This window comes from Bufo gargarizans, chromosome 5, assembly GCF_014858855.1.
Source record: "Bufo gargarizans isolate SCDJY-AF-19 chromosome 5, ASM1485885v1, whole genome shotgun sequence".
Taxonomy (NCBI): Eukaryota; Metazoa; Chordata; class Amphibia; order Anura; family Bufonidae; genus Bufo; species Bufo gargarizans.
The window spans coordinates 93,886,787-93,913,205 of NC_058084.1; the positions used below are offsets into that span (position 1 = coordinate 93,886,787).

Here is a 26,419-nt window from a genome sequence, read left to right on the forward strand (position 1 = left end):
TACTACTACTGGGGGGCTATGAGGAACATGATTACTAGTATGGGCACTATAGGGGCATTATTACTACTAAGTGTGCTCTGGCAGAGAATTATTTCTATTGGTGGGATTTTGGGGACCACTGTTACTTTGGGGGGCACCCTGGCACAGTATCAGCCTAGCACAATTATTTTTTGGGGACATTATCTTTATACTATTAGTGTCTGGGCGCAGTTATTTTTTAGAGCACTGTGTGCCAATAATTGTTGAAGGGGGCACTATCTGTGTGGTAGTAGTATTTCCAGGGGGACTGTTTCTGCAGTATAGCATTGGGGGTGGCAGGAAAGGGTGTTCAGAAGATGGAAAGATGGAAATGTGGGAAACTAATGTCTGTTTGTCAATCTCTGCAGAGACGGGAGATGGCTGAAAAATCATCATGGCAGTCTGGTCTGAATGGAGAAGATAAAGAAAGAGAACGTCTACAACAAAGGTGACATCACTGGATGTAAGAGGTATGTGGCACTATGTAGCAGAGGAGATGCTCCGGCTCATCTCCCTGCCATTTGCAGAAGGAGGATTCAGAGCTGGGTGAGGATGGCCAAAGGGGGCAGCAGGCCACGAGCGGGTGGCAGATAGTGGGGGGGAACCACAGGCCTTGAGCAGGATCTGGGGAGGGAGCAGAGTGGAGAAGCTTCCTGGCTGTAGCCTGCTGTTTATTGTATAATGTGAAGCAGGCAGTGCAGGACAGGACAGGCCCTCCCCTCTCCATATGATGTGTAGAGACAGGCTTCAAAATTTGAATTTCAGCTGTACAGTGTTTGTTGGGAGTAGCCTATTATATGTAGATGGGGCTTTTAATAATGGGTGGGGCTAAAATGGCCTATATGACTGGATTTGCCCCCAAGGACTAAGGCTGCCAGCCCTCCCCTTGATTAGTGGTATACGAGTCCCTATCAGACTGGAACAGTTTCAATGGAGTCCAGGAGAAATGGGACTACTTAAAAGTGGCACTATTGAAGGCAACAGATAATTGCATTAGGCTTGTCAGTAAAAGCAAAAAAAGGAAGAAACCACTGTGGTACTCAGCAGAAGTGGCCAAAATCATTAAAAACAAAAAGATAGCATTTAGTAATTATAAAAAAAATCTAAACGAGGATGACAGGGAAATTTATAAGATTAGGCAGAGAGAGGCCAAGCAAATTATAAGAGCTTCTAAAGCACAGGCAGAAGAGAATTTAGCTCAGTCAGTGAAAAAAGGTGATAAGACATTCTTCAGATACATACATGAAAAATGGAAATTAAAACAAGGAATTACCAAATTAAAAACAAAAGAAGGGAGATACTGTATATAGAAGAAGATAAAGAACTAGCTGACTGCCTCAATAAATACTTCTGTTCAGTTTTTACAAAGGAAAATAAAGGAAAAGGACCTCAGTTAGGAAGGAAGACTAATGAATCTTTTAAAGCATGTGTCTTTACAGAGGAAGAAGTTCTAAGTCAGCTGTCTAAACTTAATACAAATAAGTCACAGGGGCCTGATGGGATACACCCAAAGCCATTAAAAGAGCTTAGCGCTGTACTAGCAAAACCATTAATAGATTTATTTAACCAATCACTGGTAACAGGAGTCGTCCCAAAAGATTTGAAATTAGCAAATGTGCCCATTCACAAGAAAGGTAGTATGGCGGAATCAGGCAACTATAGGCAAGTAAGCCTGACATCAATAGTTGGGAAATTAATGGAAACCATACTTAGGGATAGGATTGTGGAACATCTAAAATCCCATGGATTGAAAGATGAAAAACAGCATGGGTTTACTTCAGGGAGATCATGTCAAACTAATCTTATTGATTTTTTTGATTGAGTGACTAAAATATTGGATGGCGGAGGTTCAGTAGACATCGCTTATCTAGACTTTAGTAAGGCTTTTGATACTGTCCCACATAGAAGGCTTATCAATAAACTGCAGTCTTTGAGCTTGGACTCCCATATTGTTGAATAGATTAGGCAGTGGCTGATGGACAGACAACAGAGGGTTGTAGTCAATGGAGTATATTCAGACCAAGGTCTTGTTACCCATGGGGTACCTCAGGGATCTGTTCTGGGACCCATATTGTTTAATATCTTTATCAGCGAAATTGCAGAAGGCTTCAATGGTAAGGTGTGTCTTTTTGCTGATGACACAAAGATTTGTAAAAGGGTTGATGTTCCTGGAGGGATACACCAAATGCAAAGGGATTAAGGAAAACTAGAAGAATGGTCAAAAATCTGGCAACTAAAATGTAATGTTGATAAGTGCAAGATAATGCACCTGGGGCGTAAAAATCCAAGAGCAGAATATAAAATCAGTGATACAGTCCTAACCTCAGTATCTGAGGAAAGGGATTTAGGGGTCAATATTTCAGAAGACTTAAAGGTAGGCAGACAATGTCATAGAGCAGCAGGAAATGCTAGCAGAATGCTTGGGTGTATAGGGAGAGGCATTACCAGTAGAAAGAGGGAGGTGCTCATGCCGCTCTACAGAGCACTAGTGAGACCTCATTTGGAGTATTGTGCTCAGTACTGGAGACCATATCTCCAGAAGGATATTGATACTTTGGAAAGAGTTCAGAGAAGAGCTACTAAACTAGTACATGGATTGCAGGATAAAACTTACCAGGAAAGATTAAAGGACCTTAACATGTATAGCTTGGAAGAAAGACGAGACAGAGGGGATATGATAGAAACTTTTAAATACATAAAGGGAATCAACAAGGTAAAAGAGGAGAGAATATTTAAAAGAAGAAAAACTGCTATAAGAGGACATAGTTTTAAATTAGAGGGACAAAGGTTTAAAAGTAATATCAGGAAGTATTACTTTACTGAGAGAGTAGTGGATGCATGGAATAGCCTTCCTGCAGAAGTGGTAGCTGCAAATACAGTGAAGGAGTTTAAGCATGCATGGGATAGGCATAAACCCATCATTCATATAAAATACGGCTAGGGGCTATTCATAGTATTCAGTATATTGGGCAGACTAGATGGGCTATGTTTCTATGTTTCTATAAAAATGACACACACCTCCATTCTTTGTAGGTGGGAAAACTTGCAAAATTGACAGTGTATCAAATACTTGTTTTCCCCACTGTGGAAATGGAAAATGTAAAGAAATAAATAAAAATTAATACAATTATTAAAAAATGTGTTTAACATAAAAACATGAACTTTGGGTCATTTGTTCATGACACATAATTGCCTTTGATGAGATGAGAAGTCACATGAGCACCCACAGAGGTCATGTCCTGAAATGCTGCTTATCCACCTCACCTTTGTCCTTTTAATCTGATGATTTTTGTTTAGGAACCGTGCTGAGTTTTTAAAGCAGACTAGAGAAGAATATTTCGTTTTTTTGCCAGTCTAATAAAATATTCACATGAAGCAAATCTAGAGGGGAAACTACATAGTGAGTTACACTGCTTTCTGTTATGTTGACTGTAGTTACCTTAAATTGATCTTCTTGTCTAGGTTGAAAGAGATTGTCTTGATTGCCTTTTCCAAGAGTGATAGGACCTGTGGACCCTTTGCTTCCATACACCCACAAGGTTACATTGGCTGATGTTCCAGAAGTTCCAGTCAATACAGACACTTTCCAGTCATTTGATGTATAAGGAGGGATCTCATTGCTACTCTGTCTTCTAGCACCTAGTGCAAAATCAAATTGATGCTATTATACTGTAGATATCCCCTGCTAGTAATACTAACATTGGAATTTGAAGCAAAAGTGATCTGATGAATGTCAGTAGAGTTTTCGGAGTTCTCATGGAGTGCTGTCCGCATCTTTTGCGACCCCATTGAAGTGAATGGGTCCGCATCCGAGCCGCCAAAACGGCGGCTTGGATGCGGACCAAAACAACGGCCGTGTGCATGAGGCCTTATTCACACAGTCAGTGTTCGGTCAGTGAATTCCATCAGTGATTGTGAGCCAAAACCAGGTGCAGCTCTAAACACAGAACAGGTGCAGATCTTTCCCTTATACCTTATGTCTGTGGAGGCTCCAGTCCTGGTTTTGGCTCACAGTTACTGATCGAAATCACTGATCAAAACACAGAAGTGTGAATGAGGCATAATAGAACAGTACTATCCCTGTCTGTAATGCGGACAATAATAGGACATGTTCTATTTTTTTTCAGAACGGAAATACGGACATACGGAAACGGAATGCACATGGAGTAACTTTTGCGGACCCAATGAAATTAATGGTTCCATATACTGTCTGCAAAAAAAAAAAAAAAAGAACAGACACGGAAAGAAATACAGTACATTCATGTGCATGAGCTCTAAAAAAGATAGAGAATCTGATGCACCAGTCTATCTGCAACGTAAAAAGTCACAAGCACATTAATAAATATGGAGTATAAAATGTACACAAACACTGTAAAAGGGGTATTCCGGTAGGTAAAAGCTATCCCTTATCCACATGATAGGGGATAACTATCAGATTGATGAGGGTCCTGCCACTGGGGCCCCCACAAGAACAGGACCCCATACCCCCTGCTGCTACGCGCATATGCCCAGCCGCTCCATTCATTTCTTTGGGAGTTCCGAAGTAAGGTGAGCGCTCTACTCGGCTATCTCCGGATCTCCCATAGAAATGAATGGAGCAGCCGCGCACATGTGTGACCGGCCACTCTGGTCATTTCAGAAAAGCAGCAGGAGGCCTGTAGGGGGTATAGGGGGCCTCCGTTCTCTTGATCTGTGGGGGTCCCAGTGGTAGGACCCCCACCAATCTAATAGTTATACCCTATTCTGTGGATAGGGGATAGCTTTTGCCTACTAGAATACCCCTTTAATGCAAATGCTCCAAGGCAGTCCTCCAAGTAAAAAATAACTAGAATGATCTGAGACTGTAGAGCCAGACATAGTCTCTAATAGAAAATGTAGGTGAAATAACATGTACCGGTAACTTAATTACGCTGAACAAAAATATAAACACAACACTTTTGCTTTTGCTCCCATTTTGCATGAGCTGAACTCAAAGATCTGAAACATTTTCTACATACACAAAAGACCCATTACTCTCACATATTGTTCACAAATCTGTCAAAATCTGTGTTAGTGAGCACTTCCCCTTTGCTGGGATAATCTCACAGGTGTGGCATATCAAGGTGCTGATTAGACAGCATGAATATTGCACAGGTGTGCCTTAGACTGCCCACAATAAAAGGCCACTCGGAAATGTGCAGTTTTGCCTTACTGGGGGGGCAGAAAACCAGTCTTGCCTCATGCAGTGCAACCCATCTCCGTCGCATAGAGTTGATCAGGTTGTTGATTGTGGCCTGTGGAATGTTGGATCAAACAAAAAAAGGTGGTAGGACAGCACCACTTACTTGAATGCATTCAAGGGGCTTTGCGGCGGTGCTCGTGACGTCAGGTCCCGGCCTCACAGACCCCACAAATACCAGCAGAAATGAAGAAGGTCACGGCACTCCAAAGGCTATTCAGTGTTTTTAATACACCACAAAATCAGCAGCAACGTTTCGACAACAGTCTTTTTCAAGCTACCAAAAAAAAAAGACTGTTGTCGAAACGTTGCTGCTGATTTTGTGGTGTATTAAAAACACTGAATAGCCTTTGGAGTGCCGTGACCTTCTTCATTTCTGCTGTGGAATGTTGGTCCACTCCTCTTCAATAGCTGTGCATAATACCACAGATGTCGCAACGTTTGAGGGAGCGTGCAATTGGCATGCTGAATGCTGGAATGTCTACCAGAGCTGTTGCTCGAGCATTGAATGTTCATTTCTTTACCATAAGCCGTCTCCAAAGGCGTTTCAGAGAATTTGGCAGTACATCCAATTGACCTGACAACAGCAGACCACGTGTAACCACACCAGCCCAGGACCTCCACGTCCAGCATGTTCACCTCTATGATCGTCTGAGACCAGCCACCCGGACAGCTGCAGCAACAATCGGTTTGCATAACCAAAGAATTTCTGCACAAACTGTCAGAAACCGTCTCAGGGAAGCTCATCTGCATGCTCATCGTCCTTACCGGGGTCTGCACCTGACTGCAGATCATCGCCGTAACCGACTTGAGTGGGCAAATGCTCACATTCGATGGCGTCTGGTACATTGGAGAGGCGTTCTGTTGACGGATGAGTCCCGGTTTTCACTGTTCAGGGCAGATGGCAGACAGCATGTGTGGCGTTGTGTGGGTGAGTGGTTTGCTGACGTCAAAGTTGTGGATCGAGTGGCCCATGGTGGTGGTGGGGTTATGGTATGGGCAGGCGTATGTTACATATATTACGAACACAGGTGCATTTTATTGATGGCATTTTGAATGCACAGAGATACCGTGATGAGATCCTGACGTCCATTGTTGTGCCATTCATCCACGACCATTACCTCCTGTTGAAGCATGATAATGCACGGCCCCATATTGCAAGGATCTGCACACAATTTCTGGAAGCTGAAAACATCCCAGTTCTTTCATGGCCAGCATACTCACCGGACATGTCACCCATTGAGCATGTTTGGGATGCTCTGGATCGGCATATACGACAGCGTGTTCCAGTTCCTACCAATATTCCGCAACTTCGCACAGCTATTGAAGAGGAGTGGACCAACATTCCACAGCAGAAATGAAGAAGGTCACGGCACTCCAAAGGCTATTCAGTGTTTTTAATACACCACAAAATCAGCAGCAACGTTTCGACAACAGTCTTTTTTTTTTGGTAGCTTGAAAAAGACTGTTGTCGAAACGTTGCTGCTGATTTTGTGGTGTATTAAAAACACTGAATAGCCTTTGGAGTGCCGTGACCTTCTTCATTTCTGCTGGTATTTGTGGGGTCTGTGAGGCCGGGACCTGACGTCACGAGCACCGCCGCAAAGCCCCTTGAATGCATTCAAGTAAGTGGTGCTGTCCTACCACCTTTTTTTGTTTGATCCAACATTCCACAGGCCACAATCAACAACCTGATCAACTCTATGCGACGGAGATGGGTTGCACTGCATGAGGCAAGACTGGTTTTCTGCCCCCCCAGTAAGGCAAAACTGCACATTTCAGAGTGGCTTTTTTTATTGTGGGCAGTCTAAGGCACACCTGTGCAATATTCATGGTGTCTAATCAGCACCTTGATATGCCACACCTGTGAGGTGGGATTGATAAAGCTATCACAGATGTCTACAATTTTGGTTGCTTTACAATATGAACAGGAATAAATATGTTTTTGTAAATTGCAAATTAAGAATAAGAGGAGATTAAGGCTAGGGCTAAATGACGACATGTGTCGCGCGACAATAAGTCACGCGACACATAGGGAACAACTACACTGCAACATGTGTCGTGCGACATTGATGTTGCACCAATGTCGCACAACAATTTTTATAATGATAGTCTATGGTGTCGCACTGCGACATGCGAGATGCTGCGACTGCGACAGTCGCAGAAAAATTCATTTTGGATGTTTTTTTTGCGCCTAGACTATTATTATAAAAATTTTCGCACGACATTGGTGCAACAAAATGTCGTGCAAGAAATGTCGACGTGTAGCCCTAGCCTAAAAGGAATCTGTCACCAGGAAAATCACTGGAAGGGCTCTGTCACACAAATGAGTTTTCTGTCTGGATGCGATACGTGTAGCGAACACACAGCATCCGGACTGAATCCTGACCCATTCATTTCACAGGGTCTGTGCACATGAGCGTTGGTTTTCACACATCATCTCTGCATTCAGGAAAAATTGCAGCATGTTCTGTATTGTGTTGTTTACCCAGCAATGGCTCCATAGAAGTGAATGGGGCTTGTGTGAAAAACGGAAGGCATCCGGATACAATGCGTTTTTCACTAAAGGTTGCTAGGAGATCTAGATTGCTATTCTTCAGTTTTGTTTATGCACGTGAAAAAAACATACAATCCGGATTTTAAAAAAAACGCAAACACTGAACGTAATTGAAGACAAAACTGAATGAACGTTCGTTCCATCAGAAAATCCGCAGGTGCAGAATTTTTTGGTGGATTTTTTGTTGTTGCAGGTTTCCTTATGAGAATCCCTCCATTTAATTCAATACGAAATTGACTCTGCAGTGGAAAAAGCTGCAGAAAAATATGCTACAAAATGCGCACAGATTTAGTTGCAGATTTTTCCGCAGTGTTTTCCACAGTGTTTTCCACTGCAGAATAAATTTCCCATTGAATTCAATGGAGAGATTCTCATACAGGAAATCTGCACCACAACATTATTTAGGCTGCGGAATGTAAATTCTGCAAAAGAACACAACGCAAGGATAGACAATTTTCAGCCCCATTGGATAAGGGCTCATGCAAACGATTGCACCATGTTTTGCGGTCCTGAACAGGCGGCCCATGATAGAAATGCCTATTCTTGTCCGCAAAACAGACAAGAAAAGGACATGTTCTATTATTTTATTTTTTTTAAGCACGGAATGGAGCAACGAATGCAGACAGCACAAAAAGTGCTGTCCGCATCTTTTGCGGCCCCATTGAAATGAATGCGTCCACATCCGAGGGAGCTACAAAAAATGTGGCTCAGATGTGGACCCAAACAACGGTCGTGTGCATGATTTCTAACATTAGGTAAGTGTTGATGTTGCAGATTTTCTGGCGGAATATTCCGCCAGGTATGAGGATACCCTTAAACAAAGAACAGTGCCTTGTAAGGCTAGCTCAGCTGAATGTAATGATACCTTTCCTTTAGCGATCCTTTGCTTCATTCTGGAGAAAAAGTACTGTTCATTCTTATGCAAATGAGCAGTTAAAGAGCATCTGTCAGCATGAACTACCCTATTAAGCCAGGCATACTATCTGGTAGGGTTGATCATGCTGATAGAAACGATACCCTGTTTTTGTCTGTCTGTTGAACTGATGCAGAGATGTCTGTGCTTTTATTCATGGGTGTATGGGCAGCCCGGTGGCTCAGTGGTTAGTACTGGTACCTTGCAGCGCTGGGGTATTAAGTTCAAATCCGACCAAGAACAGCATCTGCATGGAGTTTGTGTGGGTTTTCTCCCACACTCCAAAGACATACTGATAGGGAGCTTAGATTGTGTGCTTCATTAGGGACAGTATTTAGAAGCAAAGACTCTTTTTGGCCCGGAACATATTTTTAAATATTACTAAATCAATAGCCATGGGCTATAAGGTTTTGTTTTTGGACTATTTATTCTTTGATTCAAATATACCTTTTATTTTTATCCTATTTAAAATAAAATAATCAAAAAGAAAAATATGTTTAGTTATTTATATTTAAAAAAAAGCCTTACGTGATTCTAAAAACAATCAAAGAGCATTTGTGTTTTAGTTTTTGTTTTGCTGTATATAATACATAGCGGGGCTTGGACTTGATTTTCTGTCAGAGCAATAGATGTGCTATTTTTCATACTATCTTTGCTCTGATATACTAAGTATCAATATGTCTTTTAATGTTGCTTCTTTAGTTTACACATTAAATGTTGCCACCTGGTTTCAAGGAGAAACTAGCTTACTATGTTCTCAAAGTTCACCTTGTTAATAACAGCTGTATCTGTCATAGGAGCTCTGCTAAGTTATAGGTTGTCAGAGATTGTTTGCCATGATCTAAATAACAAAATTCAGCTGTCCCTTACTGCCAGATTTAACAATTTAGGGTACTTTCACACTAGCGTTATTGAGTTCCGTCCTAGGGGCTTAATACCGGAAAAGAGCTGATCAGTTTTATCCTAATGCATTCTAAATGGAGAGCGATCCGTTTAGGATGCATCAGGATGTCTTCAGTTCAGTCACTGAACGGCGTTTTGGACGGAGGAAATACCGCGGCATGCTGCGGTATTATCTCCGTCCAAAATTCCGGATAAATTGCCGGAATGCCGGATCCGGCATTAATTTACATTAAAATGTATAAAAATATTGCAATGCCGGATCCGTCCTTTCATTCTGCGCATCCCGGATCCGTTCTTGCAATGCATTTGTAAGACGGATCCTCATTCGGATCCGTCTACAAATGCTGTTTGTTTGCATGCAGATTGGCGGATCACTCTGCCGCAAGTGTGAAAGTAGCCTAAGGCTTCGTTCTCATCACCGTTCAGCCTTTCCGTTCTCCTGCTCTGTTTAGGGGTAGGAGAACGGAAAGGACGGAGAAGGCACATAACTGAGCCAAACTGAGCCCTTAGGACCCCATAGACTATAATGGGGTCCGTTATGTTTCCGCTCAGAAGATGATTTTGAAGCGGAGACAAAAGTCCTGCATGCACAACTTTTGTCTCCGCTTCAAAATCATCTTCTGAGCGGAAAGATAACGGACCCCATTATAGGCTCCGTTTGGCTCAGTTATGTAAACGGAGCAGGAGAACGGAAAGGCTGAACGGTGATGTGAACGAAGCCTAAGTCGCCCTGAAATAGCCTACCACTATATCTATTTTCATCAAAGGAATCTCATGTCTCTTCCGCCTATATTAGCTTTGTCTGGACTCTAGGGAGATGTCTTCAGTACGGCTCTCTTGATTGTTCACTAAAATGAAACTAGTGCTCCCCCAACATGTTTTGCCACTGCTGAGGAGTCTTCAAGGGTTTGGAGCATCTAAGGGACAGCAAGCAATGATAATGACTGTAAAGTGCTGTAGAATATGTCAGTTCTATAAACATGAGCAAGTGTGAGCCCCAGGGGCTGGCTGGAGCACTGCTTTTGTAACGCTCCTGTGCTGCGCACAAAGAGGAGGGGATTGTGCAGAGCACAGGGGCATTACAGAAGTAGTGCTCCAAGGGCTCTGGCCAGCCTCCTGGTGCTCCAATTTGCTAATTTGCATATAAATAAAAACTCGGATATCTCTGCAGCAGTTCAACATACAAACGCGTAAAAAGTGTAATTGTAATTTGCACGATGAAACCTACCAGGCAGTATGTCTGGTTTCATGGGGCTGATCATGCCGACAGAGGCACCCTAAGTGCATCCAAGCCACTCTGTGTACCCTTGCTCCACCTGTTTCATCTGCCAACCCCTTCCTCTCCTAGATTGGCAGAGTCAGGTAAGATGACTATGCAGGAACCTTTCCTTGTCAATGAAGAAAGAGAGGGAGGGGCTGGCAGAGGAAGAAGGCGGAAAAAGAGTGCAAAGAGTGCCTTGGGTCTGCCCTTGGTGCACCTAACTGCACAATTGCATATAGATTTAAAAGTACTTTTTCTCCAGAATGAAGTAACGAATGGCTAAATGAAAGGTATCATTGGCATTGTGCCTAGTTTAACAGTGACTTTCCTGATGACAGACTCCCTTTAAGGGTTCTTTCACATGAGATTTCTATATACATGAGTAAAATAAATAAATATGCAAATGAGCATGTGTGAGCACCAGGGTCCGGCTGGAGCACTGCTTTTGTTAGACTCATCTGCTGTACTCACAGGGGCATTACTAAAGCAGTGCTCCAAGGGCTTTGGCCAGCCCCCTTGTCCTCCAATTTGCTAATTTGCATATAAATAAAAATAAAATATAAAATGTCTTCAACGAGTGAAAATTTGTTCATTGGGTAATTGCGTCATTCATGTCGTCCCAAAAATCGTCATTTGCCAGTAGCAGATCGTGCTGTGTAAACAGAATCTGCTGCCGGCAAACAAAGAGTCTGTATGGGGACAAGCGATGGCATTAGCGATTGCTCCTCCCCATATTATGGAGGAGATCGTTGCATGTAAATGCAGCGGTCTCCCCCGCTGACGAGCAGGTGCTTGTCGGGAACGAATTCTTCCTTCCTAACAATCGCCTGCAAAATTGGCCTGCGTAAAGTGGCCTTAAGAGTGGCTCTCTGATTCACTAAGAAGCAAAAACCGTCTACAGACTCTATGGAGAATTCTTAATAAAGACCAGTTGAAAAAAATGGCGCAAAATAAGTAGAATGCAAGAATTATAAAAAATGCAAATAATGTGTCCATAGCCATTAAAGTACATACTGTACAAGAAGGAACTTCTTTCATCTTAAATTGAGCATAATAACGTACTAAAGCACTACTAGGGTGGTCGCTCTGGTCTTCTTCTGATCCCCTAACTTTTGCAGCACTCTCTTTTGTACAGTGTAGTAATAGGGCGGGCATAGAGGTACATACAGGGGTGGATTGGCCATAGACCTTACAGGGAAATTTCCAGACGGACTAATACCCAGGGGGCTGCGTGGGCCCTCCTCATGGCCATCCAGTGGAGGTTTTTAGGGATGTATTTTGTGATGGACTTTGGCATTTGTCTCTGTTGAGGTTGTATAATTTGCCACAATATGGTATTGCTGGCCCTGCCTTCCATCAATTTGGACCAGACTACAAAACGGGGCCACTTTTAGTATTTTTTCCAGGGCCACTTTAGGTTCCCAGTCCGCCCCTGGGTACATACCGCCTCTACTGTCTTACATAACATCATAAGCTCATGTATATGGGTGCTGTATACATGGAGGAATTCTCTCCTAGAAGGGCTCTGCATGTGCATCCATTAATATATTTTTATGTAAAGACCGTCTGGACATAGAAGTTTGCTGATGCTACTATGACATTCTCATAGCCAAAAACCAGGGTAAAAGAGCAAAAAAGGTTGTTGGTTAGTCAACTGGAAATACATGAAGTGATATCTATTCATCTATATTTCCTATTAGTGCAATGAAAGAGCAAATATGGCGGATTTATTCTTTTTGTGACAGAAACTTTCCTGCATGAAAAAAACTGATCCATTGAGCGTTGTCTGGTCACGTACCAAACAGATCCTGACATTTTACACTGAGCAGAGGACAACCTGGCTGTGGTCACTTAGTGTGAGGTAATATCCTAAACACTTACATTTCCTTTCCTCCCCGGTGTCTCGTAATGCACACAGTATGAGCTCATATTGAACATGACCGCTCTCGATCAACAACTCACTTTTGCTTGAAGGGGGAGACGCTGATGGGCTCTGAGCCACAGGGTGCAGCGTTTCTTCTATTACTTCATCATGGAGCAGAAGCTCTTCCGTTTTCTGGCTGAGAGTTGCAGATGTCCCCATAGGTTTTTCTCTGCCAACTAAAAGAAAAAGGGACATGTATTGGGGAAGGGGAGCGAGCGTTCCTCACTCTGTAGCTCGTATTATTGAAGCAAAATATGTTCAGAAGACCCAGAAAGGAAGGTGGACACAAGGGTCGCATATTAACTGATTCTTTAGATATATTTTTCTGTGTTGATCCAGAGCACAGCAGCAGAAAATGTCAGGAGCGGCTAATGCCGAAAACACATTTTAGACATTCTTGCGCAGATAACTGAAGAACTTAATGTAATGTCTGTGTCACTTTCCTGCTTTAGTTGATATCTAGTTTGGATTTTATTATCCTATTTCCATTTGCTGTGTAATCTCCTGTGCTGATTAATTGTTATGGTCTGCAATGATTTTTCCATGGACATAATTGTAAGCATAAGGCCTCATGCACACGACCGTTGTTGTGTCCCGTGTCCGTTGTTCCGTTTTCCGTGATTTTCTGCGGAAAATGCATCGTTTGTCATCCGCGTCCGTGATCCGTGTTTCTAGTCCAGATCACGGAACAACGGAACCCCGTTTTGCAGACCGTGAAAAAATACTGTCGTGTGCATGAGGCCTAAGAAGGATGGATTACTCACTTTTAACAACAGGTAAAGGGGTGGTCCGGGTTCAGAGCTAAACCCGGACATATCCCCTTCTTCACCCAGGCAGCCCCTCCGAGATGGGCATCGGAGCATTTCATGCAGGGCAAGGGCTTTTTCATTAGAAAGCAGGTACCAGGTCTCTGCTAGGCGGAGCTGTAAAACAGTGCTAAAGCCCGCCCATTTGTGTCGGTGATGTCACTGGGAACACTGCTAGGCAGAAGCCTCCACCTAGCAGTGTAAGTTTGTACAGGGGCTGCCTAGGTGAAGAAGGGGAACTGTCCGTGTTCAGCTCTGAACCTGGACAACCCCATTAAGGGTGTCACCTCTCCTGACATGTCTTTTTAGTGAGTGACTACTTGCGCTCCCCATGTAAAGATAATTATGGAGTATTGATTATGACTTTATTTTGTACGATTCCTTTATTATTCCTGCTAGAAGTTATGAATGAATCACTAGCAGTTTGCAATGAAGGTCCAGGTGGGTGTTACCAGTTGGGTGTGTGTCCCTGCACAGTCTGACATTATCCAATCAGTGCTGACAGTGTCAGACTGTGTAGAGACACCCCCCAACTGGTAACATCCATCTGCTCCTTCATTGCAAACGGCTAGTGATAACAGGAATAAGGCTGGGTTCACATGGGCGAGTTTTCCACACGGGTGACGTCACCACAGGTCCTTTGACAGGTCCTGAAGAAAGAACAGGAGACCGGCAGCTACGCGATCAATTGGAGGAGGTGAGTAAATTTTTTATTTTATATTTAACCCTCAATTGACCTTTTACTAAGTATTCTGTATTAAAGAATGTTATTATTTTCCCTTATAATCATGTTATAAGGTAAAATAATAAAATTTACAGAATACTGAACCCAAACCCGAACTTCTGTTAAGAAGTCCGGGTTCGGGTCTGGGTACCAAACATCGCGATTTTTCCCACCCGCGTGCAAAACGCATTAAAACGATTTGCACTTGTGGGGAAAAATCGTGCATGTTTCCGCAATGCACCGGCATCTTTTCCCGCAACGCACCCGCAACGCCCGTGTGAAACCAGCCTAATAAAGGAATGACACACTTCTAGTTGGAGAACTGTTCTTTGAGGCAGCTTTACACAGGTTAAAAGAAGTAAGTGCAAAATAGGGAAACCCCATCCCCTTAATGTCTACATATATGTTCTATGTGATTCCTGTGTCATAGCAAGTATGTACACGCAATATCTACACACAGATATACATGTAAGAAACAGCCCAGCGATGTCCCAAGTTTCATTAGTCTGTTTAAGGCTACTTTCACACTAGCGTTCGGGGCTCCGCTTGTGAGTTCCGTTTGAAGGCTCTCACAAGCGGCCCCGAACGGATCCGTACAGCCCTAATGCATTCTGAGTGGATGTGGATCCGCTCAGAATGCCTCAGTCTGGCACCGCCTGTCCTCCGCTCCGCTCAGCAGCGTTCGGGTGTCCGCCTGGCCGTGCAGAGCCAAACGGATCCTTCCAGACTTACAATGTAAGTCAATGGGGACGGATCCGTTTGAAGGTGACACAATATGGTGCAATTTCAAACAGATCCATCCCCTATTGACTTTCAATGTAAAGTCTGGACGGATCCGTCTGACTAACTTTCACGCTTAGAATTTTTTCTGAAATATAATGCAGACGGATCCGTTCTGAAGGGATCCCATCATTTGCATTATAGGAGCGGATCCGTCTGTGCAGACACCAGACGGATCCGCTCTGAACGCAAGTGTGAAAGTAGCCTAAACTGTGTTAAAGTTTAATGTACAGGTGAAACTCTAAAAATTTGAATATCGTGCAAAAGTTCATTTATTTCAGTAATGCAACTTAAAAGGTGAAGCTAACATATGAGATAGACTCATTACATGCAAAGCGAGATATTTCAAGCCTTTATTTGTTATAATTTGAATAATTATTTCTTACAGCTCATAACAACCCCAAATTCACAATCTCACAATCTTATATTACATGAAATCAATAAAAAAAAGGATGTTAAATAGAAAAATGGAGGACCTCTGAAAAGTATATTCATGCATATGTACTCAGTACTTGGTTTGGGCCCCTCAATGCGGCGTGGCATGGATGCTATCAGCCTATTGCACTGCTGAGGTGTTATGGAAGACCAGGATGCTTCAATAGCAGCCTTCAGCTCTTCTGCATTGTTCAGTCTCATGTCTCTCATCTTTCTATTGGCAATGCCCCATAGATTCTCTATGGGGTTCAGGTCAGGCGAGTTTGCTGGCCAATGAAGCACAGTAATACCATGGTCATTGAATCAGGTTTTGGTACTTTTGGCAGTGTGGGCAGGTGCCAAGTCCTGCTGGAAAATGAAGTCACCATCTCCATAAAGCTCATCTGAGGAAGGAAGCATGAAGTGCTCCAAAATCTCCTGGTAGACGGCTGCGTTGACTCTGGACTTAATGAAGCACAGTGGACCAACACCAGCAGATGACATGGCTCCCCAAATCAACACAGACTGTGGAAACTTCACACTGGACTTCAAGCATCTTGCATTGTGTGCCTCTCCATTCTTCCTCCAGACTCTGGGTCCTTGGTTTCCAAATGAGATGCAAAAGTTGCTCTCGTCAGAAAAGAGGACTTTGGACCACTGAGCAACAGACCAGTTCTTTTTTTCCTTAGCCCAGGTAAGACACTTTTGACGTTTGTTGAGAGGCTTGACAAGAGGAATACGGCATTTGAAGCCCATGTCTAGGATCTGTCTGTGTGTGGTGGCTCTTGATGCACTAACTCCAGCCTCAGTCCACTCGTTATGAAAGTCCCCAACACTTTTGAATGGCCTTCTCCTGACAATCCTCTCCAGGCTGCGGTCATCCCTGCTGCTTGGGCACCTTTTTCTTTCACACTTGTCCCTTCCACATATCTTTCTATTAATGTGCTTTGATACAGAACTTTGGGAACATCCAACTTCTTTTGCAATTACCCTTTGAGGCTTTCCCTCTTTATGGAGGGTGTCAATCACGGTTTTCTGCACGACTTTCAGGTTAGCAGTCTTTCCCATGATTGTGATTCCTACTGAACCAGACTGAGACAAGTTAAAGGCTCAGGAACCCTTTGCAGGTGTTATGGAGAAATTAGCTGACTAGAGTGTCACACTTTTAGCCTAGAATATTGAACCTTTTCACAATATTCTAATTGTCTGAGATTGTGACTTTGGGGTTTCATAAGCTGTAAGCCATAATCATCCAAATTACAACAAATAAAGGCTTGAAATATCTCGCTTTGCCTGTAATGAGTCTATCTCATATGTTAGTTTCACCTTTTAAGTTGCATTACTGAAATAAATGCACTTTTACACGATATTCAAATTTTTCGAGGTTCACTTGTATGTGTTCCTTTGTTTTTGTGATTCTGGTCCTTTAAGACAGCAGGTATTGTAATTGTAATATGATGCTGGAGGGACACGCCCCCAGTGATGTCAGCCTGCCTGTTTGCAGACAGAGTGAGAAGAGAAGCAGGACGAGACCAGACAGGGAGCAGCAGCCATCTTGGCAAGAGAAAAGACAGGCATCTGTGCTGTATTGAGAGTGTGTGGAGATATTAGAGGACTTTCCTGTGCGGCAAAGCTGTATGTATTTCAGTCCGGAGGCGGACGGAGTATAAAGAGACAGTGCGCTTAGTGGAGCCACGCTGAAAGGACTGTGCCCAGTGGCTAATCAGTCAAACTGACATTGTGGCTGTGTATATTGCCCCCAAAGTTAGAGACTCGCAGTGCTGTTAAGTACCGGACAGTAACTGCAAAACCCCGGCTTACATCACACCTCGTGTATGGATTCTGCAGGACTGTCCGTGTGCTGGGTGATACCTGCTGTTGGACTCCACTGCATCCATTTGGTTTCCCTGCCGTGCTGAGGAGGATTTCACTGCTTCGGGTATTGTGATAACCGTGAGGAGAGGACGCTTCGCTATCACAGAAAAGAACGACATTGGGCCCCACCGCGCGCTTCTATGGACTGTAAGTGGTCCAGGGAGAAAGGGGTGCGCACCTAACTGTGAAGTTAGGGTTAGTTAGGGATAGTTTTCAGAATATTGTTCATTCACTGTCCGTACTGCAGAAGCGGACGCAGTAAAAGTGGAAACTATTGCAGAATCTGCCTTGTATTGTTCATACTATACTGTGTATTTTGCTTGTCCTTCTCCCTGTTCTTTTACCTTTGACTTGCCTTTATTAACCTGCAGTAAATGCATTTTTCTTGAACTTGACCACTGCGTGTGCGATCTTTTCTGGTTGCGGAGCCCAAGCCACATTCCTTGCCCTCGGTTCACATACACACAATATCTACACAATTTTTTTTTAGGAATCAGACTGAAAATTTGCTATGTTTTGCATAATCCAAGATAGAAATGTTTTTTCTTTTTTTTGTAGTAAATTGCGACTTTTCAGTTCTTTTCATTGTAAGGGTACTTTCACACTTGCGTTCTGAGGATCCGTCTAACAAAGGCATTGAAACACCGGATCCGTCTCTCTGGTGTCATCCGGAAAAACTGATCGGTATTTATTTTTTCCGCATTTTTGAAGGTCTGCGCATGCACAGACCGGCAAACCTGGTCTATTTTGCCGGAACACTTGGTGCCGGATCCAGCATTCATACATTTCAATGTAGGATAATGCCGGATCCGACATTCCGGCAAGTGTTCCGGCATTTTGGACGGAGAAAATACCGTAAGAGTAACTGAACTGAAGACATCCTGATGCATACTGAACGGATTGCTCTCCATTCAGAATGCAAAAGGATAAAACTGATCAGTTTAGGCTACATTAACACGACCATATGTGTGCAAATTGCGGATCCGCAAAACACGGATACCAGCCAATGCAGGTTACGCATTTTGCGGACAACACATGTCCTGCCCTGATAGAAATGCCTATTCTTGTCCGCAGACCAAAATAGGACATGACCTATCTTTTCATTATAATGAATGGGTCCGCACCCGTTCTGCAAAATTGCGGAACGGATGCGGACCCAGAATTACGGTTGAGTGAAAATACCCTTACACAAAACACATATCTGAAGACAAACTTGAATTAACTATGGGACAAATACTTTATATTTAAAACACCATCATGTTGACTCATGATGCACACATACATTCATTAAACATTAATGATCACGACAGCAGTTTGGTTCTTTTTCATATTTATGACCTATCCTCAGTAAATCCTGAAGATAGGTCATCAATATGAATAGCCCGGAGAACCCCTTTATTCATAGAATAAGATCTGTAATCACATGATACGTACATTTGATAACTTGTGGGTAAAAAACTATGTTTTTCTCTCCTGTGTGTATCATCGGCTTTGCAAACCCATTGGGAAGTAGCCCAATGTATATTCCTTTACTTCTTATGCTTTCTAGTGTCACGGATCCATTTTCATAGTTTTTCTCAACTTTGAATTGGCAGTACTCATCTCCTGTGCCCTGATATAGAAACACAGACAAGACAAATTATGGCGACCGTATCACAACAGGAATAGACATTTTTCAAGAAATTTCCTTTTTGTCTCCTTTCTGAACGTTAGCTACAACTTAAGACCATGATCACACAATGCAGTTTTAGAGCAATCTTTTTCAGTCAATGCTAAGATTTTATCCCCCCCAAAAAAGGAGAGGCATAAGCCTTTCCGCTCTTTAGGAAAAAAGAAGAATGGCGCCAAAGTGTGCTATGTGGACCTGGCCTTACTCCATTTAGAACCTGAACATTTGGATTGTGAGCGCAACAGGGCTCATGAGGCCATTTCAGTGAAATGTGACAGTTGGGTGTGTGCCAGGCCTGAAAATCAGAGAAACAAAGGACGTATTCACACTTCATTGTGGGTCTGGGTTTTTCCACTTGTGTTATACAGCTAGTAAACAGGGAACTCTAAGGATGCATTCACACGACTTGTGTTTTTGGTCCATGTCCGATCCACATTTTTTTGCGGATCACATTCGGACCCATTCATTTCTATGGGGCTTCAAAAAAGCTAATTTAGAGAACATGTCCTACTCTTGTCCGTTTTGTGGCAAGAATAGGCATTTTTTACAATGGGGCCTGCAAACACACAAACCGCATCCATATTTTTCAGATCCTTGATTTAAGAACTGCAAAATGGATACAGTCATGTAAACAGGGGTCGAGTGGAGGGGGAACGCATGGGAACGGCGTTCCTGCACTTTTTTCATGGCAGGAACGCCGTTCCCTTTCAGCCTCAAGCCAGGAGAACACGGCTGAATCAGATTCACAGGGGGAGACGGAGCGCACTGTGCAGGGCAGGTTAAGGGAGGAGGGGCGGCTTCAGTTGAGAGGAAGCTGTCTGTGCGGTGCCGCTGCCTGCGACTCCTCTCATGGCGCCCCGCCCCCTAATGACATCATCTCCTTTACTATGAGATCATTTAGAATGTCTTTTAGAAAAGTTTGTCCTGGGATTCGAACTCACGAACATCAGAACATCAGAGGAAGGCATTTACCCTCACAGCCATGAAAGCCGTCTAGGTAAATGCTTAAAAAAAAAAATATAAGACTTCTAATTATACCTAGTGTACTGATATCTAGTGTACAACCATACACATGACAGCTGCCCACTGTGTATGGATGTAGCAGAGCTGGGTGTGTTGGGGCAGCTGTCATGTGTATGGTTGTACACTAGGTATCAGTACACTAGGTATAAGTAGAAGTCTTATTTTTTTTTTTTTTTAAACAGCTACCTTGACAGCTTTTATGGCTGTGAGGGTAAATGCCTTGCCTCTGATGTGTAGAGGTCATGAGTTCGAATCCCAGGACAAACTTTACTAAAAGTGTTTTTTTTTTTTTATAAGACTTCTACTGATACCTAGTTTACTGATACCAAGTGTACAACCATACACATGACAGCTGCCCACTGTGTATGGATGTAGCAGGGCTGGGTGTGTTGGGGCAGCTATTATGTGTATGGTTGTACACTAGGTATCAGTACACTAGGTATAAGTAGAAGTCTTAGTTTTTTTTTTTTAAGCAACTACCTCAACAGCTTTTATGGCTGTGAGGGAAAATGCCTTGCCTGTAATGTGTAGAGGTCATGAGTTCGAATCCCAGGACAAACTTTTCTAAAAGTGTTTTTTTTTTTTTATAAGACTTCTACTGATACCTAGTTTACTGATACCAAGTGTACAACCATACACATGACAGCTGCCCACTGTGTATGGATGTAGCAGAGCTGGGTGTGTTGGGGCAGCTGTCATGTGTATGGTTGTACACTAGGTATCAGTACACTAGGTATAAGTAGAAGTCTTAGTTTTTTTTTTTTAAGCAACTACCTCAACAGCTTTTATGGCTGTGAGGGTAAATGCCTTGCCTGTAATGTGTAGAGGTCATGAGTTCGAATCCCAGGACAAACTAAAAGTGTTTTTTTTTCTTTTTCTGATACTTCTACTGATACCTTGTGTACTGATACCTAGTGTACAACCATACACATGACAGCTGCCCCAACACACCCAGCTCTGCTACATCCATACACAGTGGGCAAAGTTACCTACAGTAGAAGTCTTATATATATTTTTTTTTAAGTAGCAAGCTAGACAGCTTTCATAGCTGTGAGGGCATATGCCTTGCTTCTGCTGTGTAGAGGTCATGAGATCGAATCCCAGGACAAACTTTTCTAAAAGTGCTATTTTTTTAATTTATTTTTTAGTCCGCAGCGACACAAATTACAGCATGCTAGATTTTCTGTGCTTTTTTATTTTTTGGAGGGGGGGGGGGGGGGGTTGCAGTGGATCTTGGGTGAGTTCCCACACTTTTTTTCCCAGGACTTGACCCCTGCATGTAAATGCATCCTGAAGAAGAGTTTTTGCAAGACATTCAAACTTTTGAAAAGCAATGAAACTTTAATATACTTACTTCTCCATTACAACTACCATTTTTAATCTGCAGGAACCCTCTAGGATAGGTTACACTTTCAAACATGCACACAGCAGGGCCTGTCTTATGTACCCTCCAGTAGGCTTCCACTTTCTGTTTCCCAGCACCGCTGCAGGACCCATCAGATCTCAGACACAAGGCTTGGCTCCAACTAGTGGCTAGCAAGAGTACTGCACCGCTGTGGAACATTCCCTGAAATAATAAGTAATAATTAAGGTAAATAATAATGATGATAATAATATTATGTCATTTGGCAGATACTGGGACATTATTGTATTAATGAAACATGTGTAACGCCCCCAAGTGGCATTACCACTCCTATGCTCTGCTTCTATCTGTGTAAGCTAATATAATTTCATCTGTGCATTTATTCCAAGTCCTCCACATTGTGCATTTCCTATTTCTATGCAACTGTATATGTTCATGTAATGTACCTGGTTTACCAGTAGGTGGCAGCAAGTATGGCAGAGATACAGTTAGAGAGAATGGAACCCTTCTTTCCATTCTAATCCTCTCTCTAAGGAATGGTGGAGACTGGTTACCTAGAGGTCAGTCCTAGCTTACCCCAAGCTAGGTGAAGGTGTGCAGGGCCACGTCTCTTCGGGACGTACCCAAGCCCAAACCAAGCCAGCCAGAGCACCCTAAGCTCAGCTGGACCTGGAGGCAGAAGCTTGAAGCCTCAGAAGCCAGGAAGAAAGTTCCCTGGTATAACTTAAGAAACAGACTACAGAAGAAAAGTGCAGGATACAGCAAAAGCCAAGTTATATAGCCAGCCTGTCAAACAGCAGAGCCAGAGAGTGACAGATGTAGCAGAGAGGAGTTTGCCTGCCACAGTTTTGTTCTTGCTAAAGCATGCTGGGAGCCAAGACAAAGTTTGTAAATAGTTTGGAGAAACTTTCATTGAAAGTAAAGCTGCTTTTCAACTTCATCACAAGGTCTGGACTCAATTTATTCTTCATCCCACAATTAAACTACCCCCTTTGTCTGCTTCAGAGCCAACGCCTGGGCTTCCATTGTATCCTGGTAGGAGCACCGTGACACGTGCACAAAACATTAAGGGACATTATAGGCCACCCTATACCACTCGGGCATTCCTAAACCTGGGTACCAACACCATTTCTTAAAGGTACTCTGTCCCGTTGTTGCTTCATTGCAACTGGCGTCACAAAACACTTATCTCATCTTAAAGGGACCCCTAGCCGAGCGCTTCTTTGTTGCACATGTACATGCAATCAATTCTTTATATGTGAATATTCCATCCATTGTACAGAATGTTTTAAAACCTGAAAAAGGATTATCTCATAGATGCAATATACCTTTATGTTTTTTTATTATTGTCATTATGCTGACGTAGGAAATTGAAAAAAAGTTTGAATGAACCGATTTCATAATACAGGTTCGTGAAATCATGATTGGGACATCATAAGACAAGACCAGGGTCGTAACCATAATTCATAGGGCCCTGTAGCAAAATAGGATTGGGCCTTCACCACCCAGCGTAAGCGAATTAAAATAGCAGCATATATCAGAAAACCCACACCATATCAGTATGCCACTATATTGTTATTCACCACGAAAACATACAATTAAGGCTACTTTCACACTAGCGTTCGGGCGGATCCGTTCTGAACGGATCCGCCCATAATAATGCAGACGGAGGCTCCGTTCAGAACGGATCCGTCTGCATTATATTAGCTAAAAAAAGCTAAGTGTGAAAATAGCCTGGGACGGATCCGTCCAGACTTTCAATGTAAAGTCAATGGGGGACGGATCCGCTTGAAGATTGAGCCACATTGTGGCATCTTCAAACGGATCCGTCCCCATTGACTTACATTGTAAGTCTGGACGGATCCGCACGCCTCCGCACGGCCAGGCGGACACCCGAACGCTGCAAGCAGCGTTCAGCTGTCCGCCTGTCCGTGCGGAGGCGAGCGGAGCGGAGGCTGAACGCCGCCAGACTGATGCAGTCTGAGCGGATCCGCCTCCATTCAGACTGCATCAGGGCTGGACGGCTGCGTTCGGGTCCGCTCGTGAGCTCCTTCAAACGGAGCTCACGAACGGAAACCCGAACGCTAGTGTGAAAGCAGCCTAACTTGTACCTGATAGGACCCCCTATAGTTATAGTTATGTCCATGGACATGACTGAAACATCTCAAAGCTTCAAAATCTCAAAACAAGATTGTGACATCATACATTTTGAATATGACATCATAACAAATAATTGTGACATTATTTTGAAATTATGACACGACTATTACATCATAAGAAATTATTATGACATAAGCATAATTGTGATATTGTTAGGTTTTGATTATTACACAATAAGCTATTTTGACATCATAATAACATGACTGGGGAATCATAACACTTACTTATGACATCACGGGGAAACAATTATGACGTCTTTAAAAGTGATTGTGATATCATAAGATTTAATAATGGCATCATAACACATGATTGTAGCAAAAACGGATATGGTTAAGACAATATACAACATCATTGTGACATCATAAGACTTAATAGTAAAATAATAAAATGTAAGTATGACATCATAAAAAAAATATTATGACATGATAAGACATGTTTTGACACCTTCCACTTTTCCACAGTTAACCCCTTCCACTTTTCCTTCCCCTGGGGAGATTATAGTTATGCCTCCAAAGGGCGTAAATAGAAAATCTGTGGGTGCTTCCTCGCCGGGTGTAGGCAAGGGTAATATCACTACAACAAGCCTGGAGAAATATCTTAGATCGCCTTCAAAAATGAAGAGCTCACTACGGGGAAACAAGGAAAATCAGAAGGAAACTTGTGAAGTGGTGGCTTCTGAGGAACGTGGTGGAGTGGAAAGGAGGAGGGGCAGTGGGGAGGGGATGGAAGAAAGAATTAATTCTGTAGATATGAGGCTTATGGAAATTCTGGGCGCAGTACAAAAAACCAATCATAGTTTGGAGGAGCTGTCCTCAAAGATTGCTTCGGTGCAGGTTGACCTCTCCTTTATAAAGGAGGACATGAATAAAGTAAGGGAAAAGGTGAAAGAGCTGCAGATTTCCTCCGGAAGTATGAAAAAGGACCTAGAAGGTGTAAAGAAAAAAGTGGAAGGGTTAGATGGTGAGAAAAAAATCCTTCTAGAGAGAATTACTACATTGGAAGATATGTCCAGGAGATCAAATATTAGAATAGTCGGATTCCCTGAGGGAGTGGAAGGAGAGGATACAACTGGGTTTATTCAACAGTGGTTACAGGATAATTTTACAGAGTGTGCTTTATCTCAAGGGTTTGCAGCGGAAAGAGCCCATAGAATACCAGGGAGACCCCCCCCCCAAAAGGGGCCCCCCCTAGGGCAATTTTAGTCAAAATACAAAGCTCCAGGGACAGAGATGTAATAATGCGATCAAAAAGGAACCTGCAGACAATCGAGTTTAATGGGAATAATATAGAGATATATCCAGATTACTCTAGAGCGACACAGATAAAAAGGCGTGAGTTTAAAGAAGTTAAGAAGAGACTAGCGGATGCTCAGATACAATATGCCTTGTTATATCCCACTAAGCTTCGTATTATATATCGTGATCAGGTTAGCTTTTTTGGTTCTCCAGCGGAGGTAGCGGACTGGCTGGATGCTAAAGGAATTGGAACATGAACGGCATTAGATTGGCGCACAGGGGATAGGGGGTGGGGGTTGGAAGGGGCCGAATGTAAGAGGTGGGGGAAATGTCTATTTCCACCGACCAGATAGAGGGGGGGGGAGGGGATGGGAAAGGGGGGAGGGGGAGGGGGGGGGGCTTGAGGTGGGAACGGTTGTCTTGGGAGGCTCTGCGGGAACAGGGCAGAGAAGGGAGAAGGAGAAGGATAGATCTAAATGAGTAGAATAATGACATGGAATGTACGGGGCCTTGGAGATAGGATCAAGAGGGTTGTGGTCTTTGATAATGTAATTAGACATCTTCCGGCTATAGTAGGGTTATTGGAGACACATAGTACAAAAGATAAGATGTATTTACTAAAGAGGAAGTGGGCTCGGTATCAATACCATTCGTGTTTCTCTACTTACTCATGTGGAGTTAGTGTATATATTCATGATAAGGTAGATTATCTCCCAATCGACCAGGCAATTGATGAGAGGGGTAGATATGTATTCCTCCACTGCCAGTGGAATGGTATAGTATGTATCCTTGCCTTTGTGTATATACCTCCCCCTTTTTCTTTAACGGTTATTCATAGATTAATGGAGTATGTAGATTCAAGGGGTAAATGCCCCATAGTAATAATAGGGGATCTCAATAACGTTATGAATAGTGAGTTGGATAGATACTCAGTTACCCCAAGAAATAAACAGGAGCCTGCTCAACAAACATCGCTGTGGAAAATATCGCAGGAACTCTCCCTAATAGATGTATGGAGGTATCTTTATGAAGATAAGCGAGCGTTCTCCTGTTTTAGTCGGGGAAATAAAATAATGTCCAGAATAGACATGGCCTTGATCAGCTCAGAATTGATAGATCAGATCTCAAGTATGAGGTATGAAGCAAATAGTATTTCAGACCACTCTCCTGTCTGTTTGCTGTTCAAAACAAACTCCAGACGAGTTGGTCGAGAATTCCGCCTGAATCCACATTGGTTGAATTTAATCAAGGAAGAACAGGGAATCAGGGCGGATATAGAGGAGTTTTGGAAGTATAACTTGGGCTCTGCAGGTCTAGGGTATGTTTGGGATGCTTTTAAAGCATTTCTGCGCGGTATACTGGTAAGTAAAATTAAGGGATTAAAGAGCAGATTTGCTAAACAGGAGAGAGAGCTGGTAGATAGGATTAAAAAAATAGAAGCAGAACATATGAATAAGAAACTCCCGGAGTTGACAGAACAGCTGGATGAGGCGAAAAGTGCTCTGAAAAATTATTGGATGGACAAGGCACAACATAAAGTGTTTTTTGAGGGGGAACGGTATTTTAGGGAATCTGG

The 26,419-nt window shown here is 43.0% G+C and overlaps 1 protein-coding gene across 1 annotated transcript in view; it reads right to left on the bottom strand.

The window, feature by feature from the left end:
• Positions 1–26,419, bottom strand: part of RP1 (RP1 axonemal microtubule associated) — a 659,535-nt gene that overhangs the window by 475,378 nt on the left and 157,738 nt on the right. The window contains exons 15-18 of the mRNA XM_044295389.1: positions 21,440–21,652; positions 18,828–19,005; positions 12,833–12,970; positions 3,458–3,657 (exon numbers count right to left, since the gene is read on the bottom strand). Of these exons, the coding sequence (XP_044151324.1) occupies positions 3,458–3,657; positions 12,833–12,970; positions 18,828–19,005; positions 21,440–21,652 (729 nt within the window). The remainder of the gene's footprint in view (positions 1–3,457; positions 3,658–12,832; positions 12,971–18,827; positions 19,006–21,439; positions 21,653–26,419) is intronic.